At 46.9% G+C, this 16,040-nt stretch overlaps 1 protein-coding gene and 1 long non-coding RNA gene across 2 annotated transcripts in view; one reads left to right on the top strand and one right to left on the bottom strand.

The window, feature by feature from the left end:
* WLS (Wnt ligand secretion mediator) overlaps window positions 1–11,548 on the bottom strand; it is a 39,768-nt gene extending 28,220 nt beyond the window's left edge. Inside the window, exon 1 of the mRNA XM_064454846.1 lies at window positions 11,275–11,548. Coding sequence (XP_064310916.1) covers window positions 11,275–11,380 — 106 coding nt within the window. The 5' untranslated portion in view covers window positions 11,381–11,548. The remainder of the gene's footprint in view (window positions 1–11,274) is intronic.
* LOC135313923 (uncharacterized) lies at window positions 10,042–15,544 on the top strand. The gene is made up of 2 exons (XR_010373421.1): window positions 10,042–10,349; window positions 11,110–15,544. It is a non-coding gene; the product is annotated as an uncharacterized LOC135313923 (long non-coding RNA).
* Window positions 15,545–16,040: the final 496 nt, after the last annotated feature.

Here is a 16,040-nt window from a genome sequence, read left to right as displayed (position 1 = left end):
AATTGGTAGTGGTGTTTCACCCCAAACTGAGATGACAGCGTTTTAGAATAACTCCAAATAAGAGGAGCTGAAGGAGACATCTCAGCATACTTTACATCTACTGGTCAGAGAGGTCAAAGGTCTTATTGACCTGATTCAGCAAAAGGTGTCATGATTTGGTTTCTCAGCACTGGTCACCATCCTCATTGCCAAGATACAGGGGATTTCTCTCCTACATCTTAACCGGAATGTAAATTCTTTCACTTCACATAGACTAAACAGAGTACGAGCAGAGGCAAACAGCTGGAGTGATTCATCACACAGCCAAGACACCCCAAGCCATCCAATGCTGCTTCCGTCCCTCTATATTCTCCATAGCAAAACTCTGCCCCAAATACTCAGCAAACAGGTAAAAAGCAGGGTACTCTGAAGGGACCTGGGGGGTCCAGGCCTGTCTGTCACTGGTGTCTTGCTTTCTTGAGCCACTGGGTTACATCCTGGTTACCACCATGCTCCCAAATCTGGCTTTGGGAAGTCCTTAGAATGGAAAGTTTTAATTCTGTTCAAGATTAGTGCAACACTATGGCCAACTAAATTAAATAAATGGAGTATTTTGGGGGTTGAGTGAGTTGGCAAAATTCTTAGCTGAGACTTAACCCTCCTAGTCTGGTTACTTAAAGAAAGTAAAAACCCGTTCTCCCAATCAATACAAGCATAATTAATTAATCGCAGCATTCCAACCTTGACTTTTGTTAACATAACTTTTCAAACAAAAGCTAGAGGTTCATTTACAGTACTATGCTTCCTTGGACAGTGTATTAAAAATGAACCTGCTCAAAAGGAATTGCACTGTTTGGCACTGAGGAACCGGAGTTACCCTGGATGGGATGGGACCTGAGGAGGTCTCTTGTCCAACCTCCTGCTCGCAGCAGGGGCAGCCAGGAGGTCAGGACTGGGCACTCAAGGCATTATCCCACCAGGTCTTGAAAGTAGTTACTGCTCCTGGGATACTGATGTGCTGCTCTTGCTGGCCCCTCATTCCCATTTTTATCACTTCACATACAGACTAAATATCAAGCTACTATATAGCAGTCAAAGTTGAGTTTACATGCGGTAGAGATTACTCCCAGCTGGATCATGTGCACACACCAGTCACGATGTGTATATAGTCCACTTCTTCAGATTTTTAGTTGCCACTTTTTTCACTAGCTCCTCCAACAGCCACGTTTCATTCCTTGAAATGGTTTTTAATGCTGTTTCTACAACCCAGGAGCTCAGACTCAAAGTCTTGCCATTCTGTGAAATCCCACACTGGATTGAGAGAGGCGTTGGGAAATCCTGCTCTCGCCTGCAAGGGTGAAGCCTCCCCACAGCAAGCAGTGACTGCATTTACAATCCATGTGTTTGGTGACTGCACGAGAGCATCTGCCAAGGAGCACGTCATATGGCCATGAACAGCGCAACTGCCAACACAGTTCACATTTCGTATCGGAAAAGTCACAGCTGGTTTTCCCTAGAGCTCCCAGTCCTCCTACGCGCTGTGTCCCAAGTCTTGCTCTTCCCTCGCTCCCACAGATGCTTCTGTTCCTCTCCACACAGCTCACTCCCTCCCGCTGTTGGGTGCATTTACAGCTGATGCTTGGCTGCCCCTACAGAAAACCTAAGGGCCCAAAGCTTAGTTGAGGTAGAATACAAAGAGAAAGCAAAACCCAGTAGAGTAAGGAAGCTTTTTGGTGGCAATGAACCTTTAACAAATCTTCAAACACGGGAAAAGTGACATTTCACCGTCAGATTTCTACAAGAAAAAACAAAGTTAAAGACCTAATGGTTTTAAGAAAGAAGAAAACAAAGCCTACTTTCTCCAAATTACTATCAGTCTTTAATGAACACCTTTCTACATCTTTGTGCCACAAGCAAAACTTGTTCCTACCCATCTCTTGGGCTTACCTCTCCTGCACAGCATGGTAGTGATGGTATGTGGGGATGGGCGAGGGCAAATGTAACAGAGAGACTCATTTAGACAAACTCCAGCACCATTCATAGCCCACTGGACTTACCCTGAAAGATGTTAGCAAACAGCACTAAACAGCTGTCGAACTGATTTATTTCTTTTTCATTCTCAAAGCCCAGTTGAAAACTTGACGGGGGTTAAGCTGGTAATGTTTTTAACATCTTTCTAGCACAGCAACAAGTAGCTTTCCTTTAGTTTCAGCTATACTGTCCTTGAAGCAATCTACCTCCATTAACACAGAAGCATTCATTGCCTTTTTCTTTTCTGAGAAAAGCAGAAGATCCTACCTGTAAAGGGGCTTAACTCAGGAACCATTCCTCAAATGAAAAAACCAAACCAAACAACTGTTTCATTGTGTTTAGACTTAAGTCTTCACTTCTTTAAAAAAAATATTTAGCAGGAGATAAGTGAGCTCAAATTTTCAGCATTTTCACTTCACAATATTACATATGCCTAGATTTGCATAAGAGCCACCATCGCTCAGTTTATTAATTTCAATAAATTAAATCTTTAAAAAGCTCCTGCAATAAATCCTCAAATAATTCCTTCTTCCCTCTTCTGTACTCCTGCAAAGGAGGCATTCAGCCCAATTACAAGAATAACATAGTCTCTCTTCTCCCACATGAGCACTTACCTCTATGATATATATTTTGTACCTTCTCATCTAGAACACCTACAGCATTTCAAATTAACTACTGACCCTTGCTCTCGCACCATAAACAAGCCCTTTAGAAAATCTCAATTGCATTGTGTCTACATTGATTAAAGCCTGAATCCTACTGACCTCATGTGGTGTTAACTTCTCCCATGCACCAGGAGCATTCTGCTTTTCTACTCAATTACCCCCTTCTGTGCAGAGCCATCACTACCCAATGAGCACACACAAAGAACTTCTGCTTCATTACACTAACCAACAGCAGGATAGGAATAAACAAGCTAATTTATCATCGGACAGACTGAGCTTTTCCAACTAGAACAGTGAGAACCTGGATAACATATATTCTTATTATTTATAAATATATATTTATTGCAGGATGGAAGTTTTCTTTTCTACCTCACTCTTTCCCGACCTTGATGCTACCATTTTAATACATTAACGACTGACCAGTAGTGCAGTCTTTATATTACTATTTTTTATTACTAGTTACTATTTCACAAGCTATGTGAAAGCCTTTTTCTGGACACTGCAGCAGCTTTTGTATGAAGGATTGCTGTACATTTAAGTCATCTAATCCATCTTAAAAAAAGAAAACCCAAACAAAACCCCACTACGTACTAGACACCCACTCCTCTTGGGAAAATAATTTCTTATCATTTGACCCCAAGCTTTATCAAGACCATAGTCCTTTAAAGCCCCAGGGCACAATTTCCATCCCTATTTACAGCAGGAGTTGCCATAGTATTGTAGCTGAACACATCCTTATTGCCATCATCTCCAATATATTTTTGAATCCTACAGGTTTCTCTTTTGTTTCAGACCATGAAAAATGGACCTGTCCAAACCACCAAGCCTAGTTCAGGAGACTCATGACCCAAGTTTGTGTTCTGCACCCAAGTCTCCTGCTTTGGATACAAAGAACAAGCCAGGACCGGGCTGTGTGCACTTACCTCCTTCTAGTGACAGTGTTGGCTTGGGCAGCACTGGCTTTCCCACCCCTTTTTGGGGGGGGGGGGGGGGGGGGGGGGGGGGGGGGGGGGGTGATGGAGTCCTGACCCAGGTCAGAGCATGGCTGCAAGGAAGGTGATATTCGGTGGCATGGACAGCAGCCCAGACCTCTGCCAAACTCAAACCTACCATCTTACAATAGCCTGGGGTGGCACAGGAGCTGCCAGGATTTGGAGGTCCCTAACCAAGCACTACAGCCAATAGAACAGTCTTACTGTGGCTCTGAGGAATGTCTGCACTTTCTTAGCTTCCCAGAGCCATGTAGAAGCTGGATAGGTCTGTGTATTCATGATGTAGGGGTGGCTAGCTTTTTTGCTCAACGTTTGTTCTTCAATGCTACTTTCGGAGCTTTGGGCCGTGCTAGCGGAAGAGTTGTCTGTGCGTCACGGCCTCTTTGGAGCAGCACGAACTGGAGATTTCCTTTAGTAAGTCTGTTCCCAAAGAGCCCCAGGAGCATCTGTGCCTTTAAACCTGAAGGTGCAGTTGGGATCCCCACTGCAGGAACAGAAGTCCACACACCCTGCAAGGCTGCTGCCACCAAACACCAACCAAAGGGCTTCTGAGGAACAATCTTGCTCTACAGACAAAGGATTATTCCCTCAGCCGCAGGTAAGTCGCAAAGCAAGGAAACCTTATGAGGCAGCAGAGTACAAGTGTATTTGATGGAGAACTGAATGCATGACCTCCACAATTCATACACATGTGCAACAGCAGCAACAAATGCAAACAAAGCGAGCACTAGCAGTACAAGTTCCATAGATGTAGAAATATATATTAAAATATATTTTATTTAAAAGGAGAAAAAGAAGGTAGAACTGATTTACTAATTGCCACAGACAGTTTGATTTTCTTCCAAGTCGTCCTTTGTCAATTTCGACTCAGATGAAATGCATTTCCTGCTACGCCCAGCCAAGATATTAAATCCCTGCAAACAGAGGTCTAAAATAGCAGTATGACCCGACGTTATCCAGCAGCTTTTCTCGTGAGTGACAGCCTGAAACTCTTCAAGTCCACCACTACAGATAACAAGATACCTTGAAACCGCCAACACTCAGATATGTAAAGAATTTCATCTGCATTTGAATAGGAGGGATCAGATTCTGGGCACTTCCCCAGGCTGGGGCCAGCAGCAGGCAGTCCTGGAGCAGATGGACACCTTGTGCCCTTCAAAGGCTTTCCGAGGCTGTCAGAGAGTTGTAGCTTGACTTCAAAGACCATAAATGTTATTTACTAGTGAAAAGATTTCCTGTTTAATCGTTATCCCTTGCAAAACGCAGAGAGGCTGCGCAACTACTGCTAGGTAAGTGTCATGTTTAAAACCAAGCCCGCTTAGTTCGTATCAACACAGAAAATAGGAGCAGTAGGCCAGTCCTCTCTACATAAACAAACTACAAGGCACATAGTTTCCCTCATGCATCTCGCCCAACTTAGCTGTAGCTTGGACGTGATGCAGCTGTGAGAAGTGCAAAAAACCACTAGTGCCTCAGAGGGTTTACAGCCTCCCTGCCCACTCCTCAGGCCCCCAGCACGGACGATTCTGCCTGGGAACTCACCATTTCTGGCACATTTGCCTATTCAGCTACAGTTACAGCTCTTAAAAAGAAGAATTGAGCAGACCTAAACTAAATAGACATGACCTTTCATGTCTGCTTTTTCATCGGCTCCCAGTGCTTCTGCCAAGGCTGCAGCACTAAAGGAATGTGTCTATACAGAGGAGTCTATTGGCATTCATGTCCACGGTACAGCACCGACCTATTCAGCACAGCTTGCCCATCTTCTGGAGAGGCCAGCAATGAAAGAAAGTCAGGCACATAAAAATGGTCTTTGTCCTGGAGCCCACAGACACTCTTCCCTAGGCAGGCTGCATTCACATACCTTAGAAATCAGAGCTTCTCTCCTGTCAAAAGATCAATTCAGCCCTAAGAAGGTAATGAAATCCCAGGAAAGAAAATTAAATCCTGGAAACTCTCTGCTTAGGAGCCAAATCAGACATTTAGATAATGAACTGGAATTGTTGATAGCTGCTCAGCCATTTATACACATGACTCATTATCTCTCTGGGCGAGACACACAAGTAAGTTTTATTTGCTCCAGACAAAACAATTCTGTTTTTTCAACCTTAAGCCGAGGCAAGGGAGCAGTGAACCTGCACCTTCTTAAATGCATCCCCCTCGTCCCAGAAGACTCATGGGCTAAATAAATACCTCCACTTTTCCAATCTGTTAAATTTGTAAAGTGTACAGTTGGGTGCTGGACTTTCAGTACTTAACTGTACATATGCCTGCTCCTGGACTTTGTCTTCACTGCAGAGAGGTTCTCCTGCATTCAGTCAGCTCACTGGCACTGAAACCAAGATAATCTGTGACTTGGGACAAGGCATCCTTGTAGTCCTAGAAGTCACTCATATAAAAGAAGTTACTGAAAAGCTGTCTTTTCAATAACTTGTCTAAAGGAACAAACCCCACAGTTCTGACACAGGAATATTGCTCCACAGAGCTCTGTTGTCCTATTTCCTCCTGTGCCCTCCATTTCAGCCTGCCCATCTGCCCAGCAGCTTTGCTCTTTGCTACAGCCTCCTGTGGTACTGGAAAACCAGGGACAAGACAGACATTGCTTTGCTTGACTAAAGTAACTTAGAGGGAAAGCTGTTGGGAAAGTGGGGTAATTTCTTGACCCCAGACTGTTAGAGCAGACTAGACCATTCAGAGGACCACAAGCTAGCTTAACAACAAACCAGCAAGTGTGCCAGGGTCAGAGGCTGCAGGTTTGTACGTCTGCCCAGCTTTTGTGGCGATCAGGCAGCAGCACAAAGCCCACCGAGATGCATGAAACCCTGCCTAGGCACCAGCAGCGCCCAGGAGGCTCAGCGTTCTCCAGTATTCTGGCAGCTGCAGAGCTATGAAGCACTACAAAAAGTGTCCCACACTTTGGTGCTCGATTAACACAAGATTTCCTGCTATCTCCACAAATTAAATCTGAGCAGTGAAGCCTGTTTTCTTTTTCTCCCCTCTTTTCCCCCTCCAAAACACTGTATATATACAAACAATTTCCAGATGCAAAGGAAATTAGTAAGAGGGACATCATCAACAGTTTCCCACAAGGTACACAGAGGAAGATAATTTGTAATCAAAACCTTTAGTTTAAAGAAAACCAAGAGGCATTAAACCCACACTAGAGTCAAATCAGGTTTCCATGCACAAAAAATTTCTACCACTTGGCCAGCAGTCAGAAGGAGAAGACACAAGGTGTCCTAGCTCATCTTTGGCCCTGGAGCAGCAGCTGTGGTGTGACCTCCGTTGGAATACCCTGGTCAAAACTCCCAGTAACAAGCACAGCCAGGCAGATGCTGCAGCTGGTCCGGCTGTTTGAATGTTTGTCCTCATGTGAGTCCAAGTCCATCACCAGCTAACCTGGCTCCACGTGGTGGTTAGCACAACTCAAAGGCTGTACCAGCCTGGTAGCATCCCTGCAGACAGCTGGGGTGCCAGATATCTGCCTAAACCCACGCCAAATATCAAAAAGGCAGGGCATACATATGCATAGTATGGAAGGGCTCCTGGGAATGCCAGCATGACTGTAAATTAGCATTAGCCTAATTTCTCAAACATTAACACTGCCTTGAATGATAACAGAAAATATTCCTGATTGATCCAGTTCTTCTATAGAGTGCGGATGCTATAACTCAGAGGGGTAGTGAAGACAAGGTTTTTATTATGACTAATTTTATGCACCGTGTTTTATCCAGTACTGATACATCCTAACTGAACACTTAACACACACAATCCAGAAGCATAACCTTTAAACAAGATGCTTACCACAGAACAAAGCAGACACCAGAAATTTTGCAGGGTTTGAAAACAGGATGGTTTGAAGCAGTGACAGTCCCAGTTGTCTGGAGCCAACAGTTCATCACCATAGCATGACGTCAAAGAAATGGCTCGATAAAATTCTCTTTCGAGGCATTTTCTCACTCCCTAGCTTTGCAAAGCTCCCTTAGACCACCACATAAGCTTCACCCCAGCGAGGGACTGACTCCCATACGTGTGTATCTCATGCTTTGCCAACATAGAGTTCTAAGCAAGATCCACTGAGAGCTGATAAGGCTCCTGCTTCTAAATGAAAGAGCTGTTGGAAACATGCAAGCCGTATTAAACTCAGACATTATGCGGCTGACTGTTCAAAAACTAGCTAGGAACCACCACTGGCAGTAAACCCCAATTTCGGAAAAATGAAGCTTTATTGTCGTTGTATCAGGTACCAATGCATTGCATTTGTGTATTTTGGACTTGCACAAGTAATCTGTTAAAATAGAGCACTTAGGTCATATTTCAAAACAATGACTAACTGACTGCTAAAGGAAAAGCTGGTTTAGCTTTGTAGCTGTGTTCCAGTTGTGTACATATTTTGGTTTGTCTAGACCTGAATAAACTAAAATAACTAGATTCTTGGTGTCTGTTTGGTGCACTGGATCAAACCAGACCAGGAACGCTATTTCAGTGACACCTCAGCTCCCATCCCACCTTGTGTCACACCTCCGAAGGGCAGCAGTCCCGTGTCATCGCTGCCAGAGCTATCGGCAGTTTGAGAGCTCATAGCACCGCTTCGCTCCCCACTCGCCGTCTCCAGGCACAGTGCAGAAGAACACCAGCCACCGACCCATTTCTCATCAGATGCCTATAAGAAAACACCACATGCTAGGGACTCCCTAAAGGGATGAGGACACCGAGCCGTGGGCCACAGCTGCAGTCTAAGGGATCGGTCACAAGCCACTGGGCTCAGAGCTTCCAGGGACATGTGGCCCGAACGGCAAGGCATGCTCCAGGGCTAATTGCTGGGAAGAGCGTCATGCGGACCCCAGGTTGCGATGCCCTGCTTGAGCGTCACTGTGCCAGATGTTGGGGCCACACCCAGTTTACACGTAAGAACTTACAGTTGTTTCACAGGCACGATATACACTTATGTTTCAGCTCCTATGAGGGCTGGCTGGGAGCTGTTGGAGCGCATGAGCACAGCAGCCCTACAGCCACTGAGAGAAGGGGGGGTGGGTGAGCCTCTTAACTCCTTGAATGCATCGCAAGTGGTAAATACTGTGAAGGAAAAACCCATTTGGGTGATTGAGTAGATCAGTTTTATCTGCTAGAAGATCAGAAGTGGGGTTTTCCAACAATTGAAGAAAGTTTGCCCAGGATAACTCTGTAGGACCCGCCTGCACATAGAAGACGTGCTGCACTTACTCCAGCAGTATGAAGTTACTCTGAGTTCGTGCAGGACATGGAAAGTCGGCCACGAATGGCTGTCTCCACTGGCAGAAGAGCTGCTTGGCCACAGCAGGCCTGTCCGAGAGACCTGCCCACGCGGCTTTCCAGCGCCAGCATCAGCTGGGTGCCCCCCACCACCCAGCTGGGTGCCCAGCAGTAGTGGCTGGTAAGTCAGGGAATAGACAAGGTGGAACACTGAACTAACAGCATCTGAATTCTTTTATCTCCCAATCCCTACAAATCTGAACAGAAATATTTTGGGTTTTTTTCCCCTAAAAAGCTAAACATAAACCTATCTTGTTTATCACACTTGTTCCCAGGTGACGACAGAAACAGGGCTTTCTGATAAAAACTTACTTTTGTATACGCAACTTATTTTTTTGAGCTTAGAAGCCAGAAGCTACTAGAAAACATTTTTAAGATGAACATCAAGTCTGGCTTCTCTGCACAACCCAGGCCAAGATTTTTTATCTAATGAATCAGCGTGGGGTTCAGTAACCTGCTCTTGAACCAGCACTTAAACAGGGAAAAAAAAAAAAAAAAAAAAAGAAAAAGGAAGAAAAAAGCCAATCCCGATAATCCCCAATGTTGGTTTGGGTCCACAAGACTAGAAAAACTGGGTTTTAATCCAACGTTTCCCACCGGCTCCTTTGTGATTAAGCAAAGACAAAGAACTGAAGCAAGTGAATGAGGGAAACTGAGGTTTTTGAAAATTATGTTTAGTAGAATTCCTACGGCTCTTAAGAACGGATAATTAGAGAGGCTACAAATGCAAAGCACTAATGTGCATCGGGAACACCGAATGGGCTTTCTAAGGAACGGCTATAGATATTCCTTCAATATCTCTCAAATAAAGACCACTGCAAGAACAGCCCAACTTTATTCTCCCAAATAAAGAGCGCAACAAAATTTTCCCGACACCCTTTCAGAGGAACAGGACCCGAGTTATCCACAGCCGCTACCGAAAATCCCAGCGGCCCCGCATACAAGCTGGCCACGGAGGAAGGGGAATCAATCCTTGGGCGAGCCAGCCCTGGCCCCGAGGGAGAAGGGAGGGTTTGGGCTCGGGAATTCCTCCGCAGGGCAGCACAGCCCTTCCCCAACATCCCAACACGGGAAATCGCCGATGTAGCCACATAGATAGGACGATCGTTACAGGCAGCGGGCGCATAACTCAGCTGCTTTCTAGTAAAAAAAAAAAGAATCCCAGGGACTGCCCCAAAACCCTGCTCTCCTCCATCTTTCTCCTTCCACCCCCCCGCTCCTTCCCCAGGCAAGGACCAACACCCGCGGCGGCAGAGGGGTGGCAAGCCCCGACTGCAGGGCCGTTGCCACCGGCTGCCCCGACGCCGGCGCGCCCCCGGGGCCCGGGGACCCGCGGGCCAGCTCGCCGCCACAGCGACGCAATCTGCGCTGAAAAGTTTCAGGCGGGGAGGTTTGCGTGCGAGGAGCGGGGCTGCCCGCCCGGCGCGGGGAAGCGGCTCGGGGCAGGCTGCGTGGGTGCCCGCCCGCCGGGGGCCGCGGACGCGGGTGGGGGGACGTGCCCGCCCGCCGGGGCTGGCGCGGGTGGGGGGCGCGCAGCACGGCGGCGGCGGCGGGTGGGGGGTAAGCCCCCAGTCCCCCCCCCGCCCCCAGCAGTCCCCCGGTTTTCCGTGAGCAGAAACAAACCCGAGCCGGCCCCGCGCAGTTCCAGGAGCCTCCGGGAAGCGGATCGGGGGGCGGGTGTGGGATGGGGGGGGTCCCCCAGAAGAAACGACCCCGGACAAAAGCGCGGGTGCGGCGGCGCGGGGGGAGCGGGGCCGGGAGCCACCCGAACGCGCCCCACCGCACCCCGGAGGCCATAAAACCGGTCCTGCCCTCGCCCGGAGCAGCGCCCATTAATTTCCCTTTTCTTTTTTTTTTTTTTTTTTATCTTTTTTTTTTTTTTAATTTTTTTATCATTACCGCAAGCGGTGGGGTTTCCTCCTGCGGTCGGTTCGGAGGCCGAGAAACGGGGAGGGGCAGAGGTACGAAAAGAGTGGAGGAAGAATTTAAAAAAAAAATAATTTTTTTTTAAAAAACCAACTTTGCAATGTAAGGCTTCCCTGCGCGACCAGTCGCCATACTGAAGATTTTTTCCCCCCCTTCCTCTTTCTTGAAGTCCAGGCTGAAACCAGGCCAAAAAAACTTTTTCTCTGCCCCTTCTTTTCTTGCAGGCACTAGAGTGAAATGTGCACAAAGAGGCCCAGGGAGCCGTGTTTTCTTAACTACAATAGCAGGGCTAATTAGATCATAGGAGCGAGTCAGCGATACTGTAACAAGTAGCTAAACAACACCGGCGGGGAGAGGAGGAAGAGAAAGTTTGCACCTTCGGCACTCACCGATCAGACCTCCCACCAGAAAGGCGATGACTTGGAAAACCAGCAGGATCCCCCCGACAATGCACAGCTTTTTGGTGCTCATGTTCTCGATGATGGCCCCGGCCATCTTCGCCCGGCGCTAGCCCCCCGCTCCCCGGCCGGGGGGCCGGGGGGGGAGGAGGGAGGGCCGGCTGCGCACTGATTGCCCGGGCCGCCGGGAGCCGGCTCCCCCGCCGCCGCCGCCAGCCGTGATTGTGGCCGCCGCTCGGCTGCATGTGGCCGCTTTAAAGGAGCTGGCGGCGGGTCACATGACGCCGCCTCCGCCGCCCCTCCCCGCTCCCGCAGCCCCGCCGCCGGGCCCGGCCCCGGCCCCGCTTCCCCCCGGGCCGGCCCCAGCAGGGGCCGGGGCCGCACCCCCGCCCCCGGGCACCGCTGCGGCGCGGCCGCCCCCGCGGCTCGGCGGGCGGCAGCCCCGGGGCGGGGTGCGCGGGAGGCAGGGAGCGGCAGCGGCCCCCCCCCCCCCCCCGCCCCCGGCTCCTAGCTGCGCGGCAGGTGAGCCCCTCGGCTGCTTCGCACCTCCCCAAAGGTTTATGCAACTCCTTCCTCAGGAGCAATTTAGCCAGGACGCGAGGAGCGGGCGCCCCGCTTTCCCGGCGCCGCAGCCGAAACGCGCTGTGACCCGGGCGCTCTCGCGCCGCCGGGGCGCCGCTTTGTCCTCCCCTTAGCGCTGCTCTGATTTATCTCGGTGGGTCACGCTACGCGGCTTTCCTGAGTTCTGCTACCCCTCGTGTGCCTCCAAATCCCAGAGGAGGGTCGGAGCGCTCGGCAGCGCGGATGCCGTGTGCCAGCCCCGCTCCCTGGAAGACGCTTCCGTCCCGCCACCCGCGCGTTCCTGTACGTGACCCAGAATGAGTTCACTACCCCCTGCCATCACCTCTCGTTTTTAGCATTAGTGCCTTCCGGCTATTCACGGGATACCACAAGGGTCCGTGCGGCGCTGCCCTGTCAGACGTGCGGTGAAGAACACGGAATGCCGTCGTGTGCAACTGGAACTAGGTGGGGAGTTGCTGAAAACACTCCTTGACGGCAAATAAGCCACGGAAGGAAACAACTGGTGACAAAAATACGGACAGGAACTTTCAAAATGAAAGATGGGTCAAATACTTAGAGGCACAAACAAATAATAATCTGAAGCAAAGAGTCAGTGACAAGAAAAAATAAAGAAGAAACAAATGCAAAAAAAAAAAAAAACCCAACAGAAGTCAGAGTAAGATGGCCGAAGTGCTGGCAATGCAATGTGGTAGCCCTGTGGCTGCGCCTGCCGGGCTCCCAGCGATGTCTTTGGTTTGTTCAGGATACAGACGACACCTGTGTGCTTATTTGCCTTGCCTTGCCTAGCCTAACGGGAGCTTTGTGCGTTACAATGATGCGGGTAGCAGCATCAAAGATGGGTCTCGAAATTCAAGGACAAGTAGAGAAGCAGAAGGCATAGGGTTTGATTTGTAAGGAAAGACTATGGGAAGCGTTATCCAGACCTTGGCCATACAGTATATAGTCAACACAAGGAGGTGAGCACAAGAACTGTATGTACTTAATGTTTGGCAGAGAGGTGTTTAGGAAGAGGTCCCCTTCAGAAAGGGGGAGGGTATGTGCCCCTGCCCAAGATCAGCCCTCAGTCACCGCCACAAACTCATTTTCTTTGCACCCTTTCCATGACCAGAAGAAGGACCACAGCTGGCAACCCAAGCCTTCCACAGCAAAGTCAGCAGATTCCTCTCCCGAGGCTGGAACCCGGCCCTCCGGGTTCAGTGCGTTCAAAGGAGCATTTATTAAATGCATCAGACCCCAAGGGTGCCAGAGACACGCCAAGATATAATGCTGGAGGCCAGCCAACGATATGATGAGGTATTTCGGATGATGTAATAAGATACGATACTACGATCAAGATCCTGGATACAACAGAAAACATCTGAAAATGATGGCAGGAGTGATTCCTGAATGCTTATCCTGATTTTCCAACACTAAATCTTTGGCTTCCAAAGTTGGTCTTGAAAAACTAAATGAAACCAAGCTCAGGTGCTGCTTTTGTGTTTTACTTTTGTGATCTTTTCTTGATTTGCAGAGCTAACAAGGTCTTTTCCTTCGACCATCAGGCTAATACTAGAAGTTGGAATATAGGCATCAGGGATAACTTTAGATAACTTGTGACTGTGGGACAGTTTAATCTTCTAGAATATTGCAAGCTTAATGTTTAGTTTTAGCTTTACTGTTACATTACAGTTATGACTTCATCTTTAAAAATAGCTCTTAATAGTCGACTCCTGCGTACCCATTATGAACCCACTAGGATCATTCACACAGAGGTGCTTCCAAAATCAAAGCCTGTTGGTGGCTTTTTGCCAAGACAATTAAAGACTTAAAATACCAAACACTTTATACTGAAATTAAAAAAAGAAATACCCACATAGAGCAATTGCTATTAAATTGTTAATAAAAAGGCTTGTTTTGAAGTATCTAATAGCAATCTAACACTTGATTCCAAGTGACAACTTTTGCTATTTTCTCTGTGGGAAATGGCACAAGCTTTTCAATAACATTGGTTCCCTTACCGTCTGCAATCACTGCTGACTAGGAGAGAGTCTTACAAGTCCAGGCCACCTTTTGAGGTCCCACAGTTATCCGAATGCAAGGACCTATGTGATCTTTGGAGCCATAAGTTCCACTAAATCAAATTTATCTTAGTGACTCTACAAAAGTTAAATGGTGCAGTCTTCATTAAATGTCCCATTTGTTCCAATCAATTCATTTCTGGGACAAAAGTGTAAGAGGCAGAGCTAAGATCCTGCCATAATTAAATTAAAAAAAAAACACCTTAAGTGAAAAAAGTAAAATATCAAAAAACACAGGAAACAATACTTCACATTTATAAAGCACTTTCCATCTCTACCACATTCCTACATATTTAATGCTGCAAAGTTTAGAGATATTAATAACATGTGACTTTTGACACGCATCCAAAGGGCGTATAGAGCACATACCGTAGTATGTGTTGGGACCTCTCTTTTGCCAGAAAGTGACCACACAGAGAATCACACAAGAGAGAAAATGGCCCAAACCATATGAGAAAGTACACCTCTAGCCACCACTTCTCCTTTTCAGCTGCTTACAAATTACAGTTTGTATCTCTGTAAGGTCTCCAGAATCAATCATCTGGGAATTCAACTACTTGCCACTTATTACATTATTTTTTTTCCTGACTGCTTTAGGCTGTTTTGAAAGACTCGGCTATTAAAATAGCTATCCTACAGTCAGCCCCAGGCAGGAGGAGGAGTCTTTCCACAGAGAACTCTGCAGGGTTGGGCCTAGAGCCCAGATTTTCAAAGGGGTTCAGCTGCCTAAAGATGTAGGTAAGGGCTCAATGGGGTTTCCACAAGTTCCTAATTTTTCGTGCTACGTGTCTGTGCTACAAGTTACTGCAAAAGTTTTGAAAAAGCTTTCTTCGGATGCTCAATTTGCACAGAGACTAAACTCTCCGAAAGTTTCAGTGTTTTTTCTCCTCTGCCTCACTTCAATTGGACAGTTAAGAGAAATAACTTGAGGGAAAAAAAAAAAAGCTAGAATTCAGAGGTGTTTTCCAAACACAACTGTAAAAGGACATATGCTACAAATACAACTGAAAGGCTTGACAAAGGGGCATCTATGATCTGGATTAGGAAGTCAAATTACATGATTATAGTAATAATTTCTAGCTTCAGAAAGCTAAAAAAGCCCCACTAAACCAACCCAAACCATGCCAAAGCCAAAACCCCCACCACAGTTATTTGGACTTATGAGTATTGAGTCCAATATTGAGCTGCTTCATTTTTGCTTTACAGAGGCAAGGTTTGGGGTTTTTTTCAGTATTAGTAGCATTGTTGTTTATACCAGCGCAACAGTGGACTCTGACCCCATATGTGAAATACGAAGCATAGTAGTGGGCAAAAAGCTGATTCAATCACAGTCACCTACCACCAGTGATAATCTATTGAACACTTGTTTGTACTTGTCAACTTTATTTACAATATAGCATGCAACATAACAACAGTAGACCTGTGGGGATTAAGCTTTGGCTCTCGTCTCTGGTTTGTAGGCTGTATTTTTCAGTGTGGTTACTGGCATTGCTTGGTGCTATGACTGCAGTTTCTTGCTTTGTTTGGAATACACCTAATGCATTACAAAGATACTCCTAGTAATAAATAATCTGTAGTTTGCTGCTATGGGGAAAAGACAATTAAAAGCGTTCAAAACTCTGCTTACTCGTCAGTACTCCTAACTGCTTTCATAGGTAACTTTCTGGTTTTGTTCTCTTACAAATACTGATAACATGGAAAATTTTCTCATAGAACAGGAAAAGGGCGTTTTATGTTATTTCTAGTGCACAGATGGTGGGGAACATTTTATCTTTGTAAGAAAAGCCTTTTCTATGGTTTGTAAAGATACTCAAATATAAAACTTAGTGCGGCACACATCAAAGTGTGTGTGGGTTGAGGTCAGCAAGCAGACAGAGATCTACAACTTGTAACTGCCCAGTGCTGTTAGGATTAGGAAGAAAATCAACAGGTACGCAATATTTCAGCTTAAGCAAGACCCACTCTGTAAAGTCAACATTTTGAGTGATTTCCAAGCCCCATTGTAGTTCAAAGCTAAACATTCATCAGCTTATTAGGAACCAGGAAAGTTGAATTTTGCCACTGTTTCTACATCTGGGAACTCAGACCTACGTGTAATTTTTCTTTTTTTTTCCCTGC

Source organism: Phalacrocorax carbo, chromosome 6 (genome assembly GCF_963921805.1).
Source record: "Phalacrocorax carbo chromosome 6, bPhaCar2.1, whole genome shotgun sequence".
In the NCBI taxonomy this organism is placed as follows: domain Eukaryota; kingdom Metazoa; phylum Chordata; class Aves; order Suliformes; family Phalacrocoracidae; genus Phalacrocorax; species Phalacrocorax carbo.
Note: the sequence above shows the minus strand (reverse complement) of the source record. Positions and strands in the feature narration are given on the sequence as shown.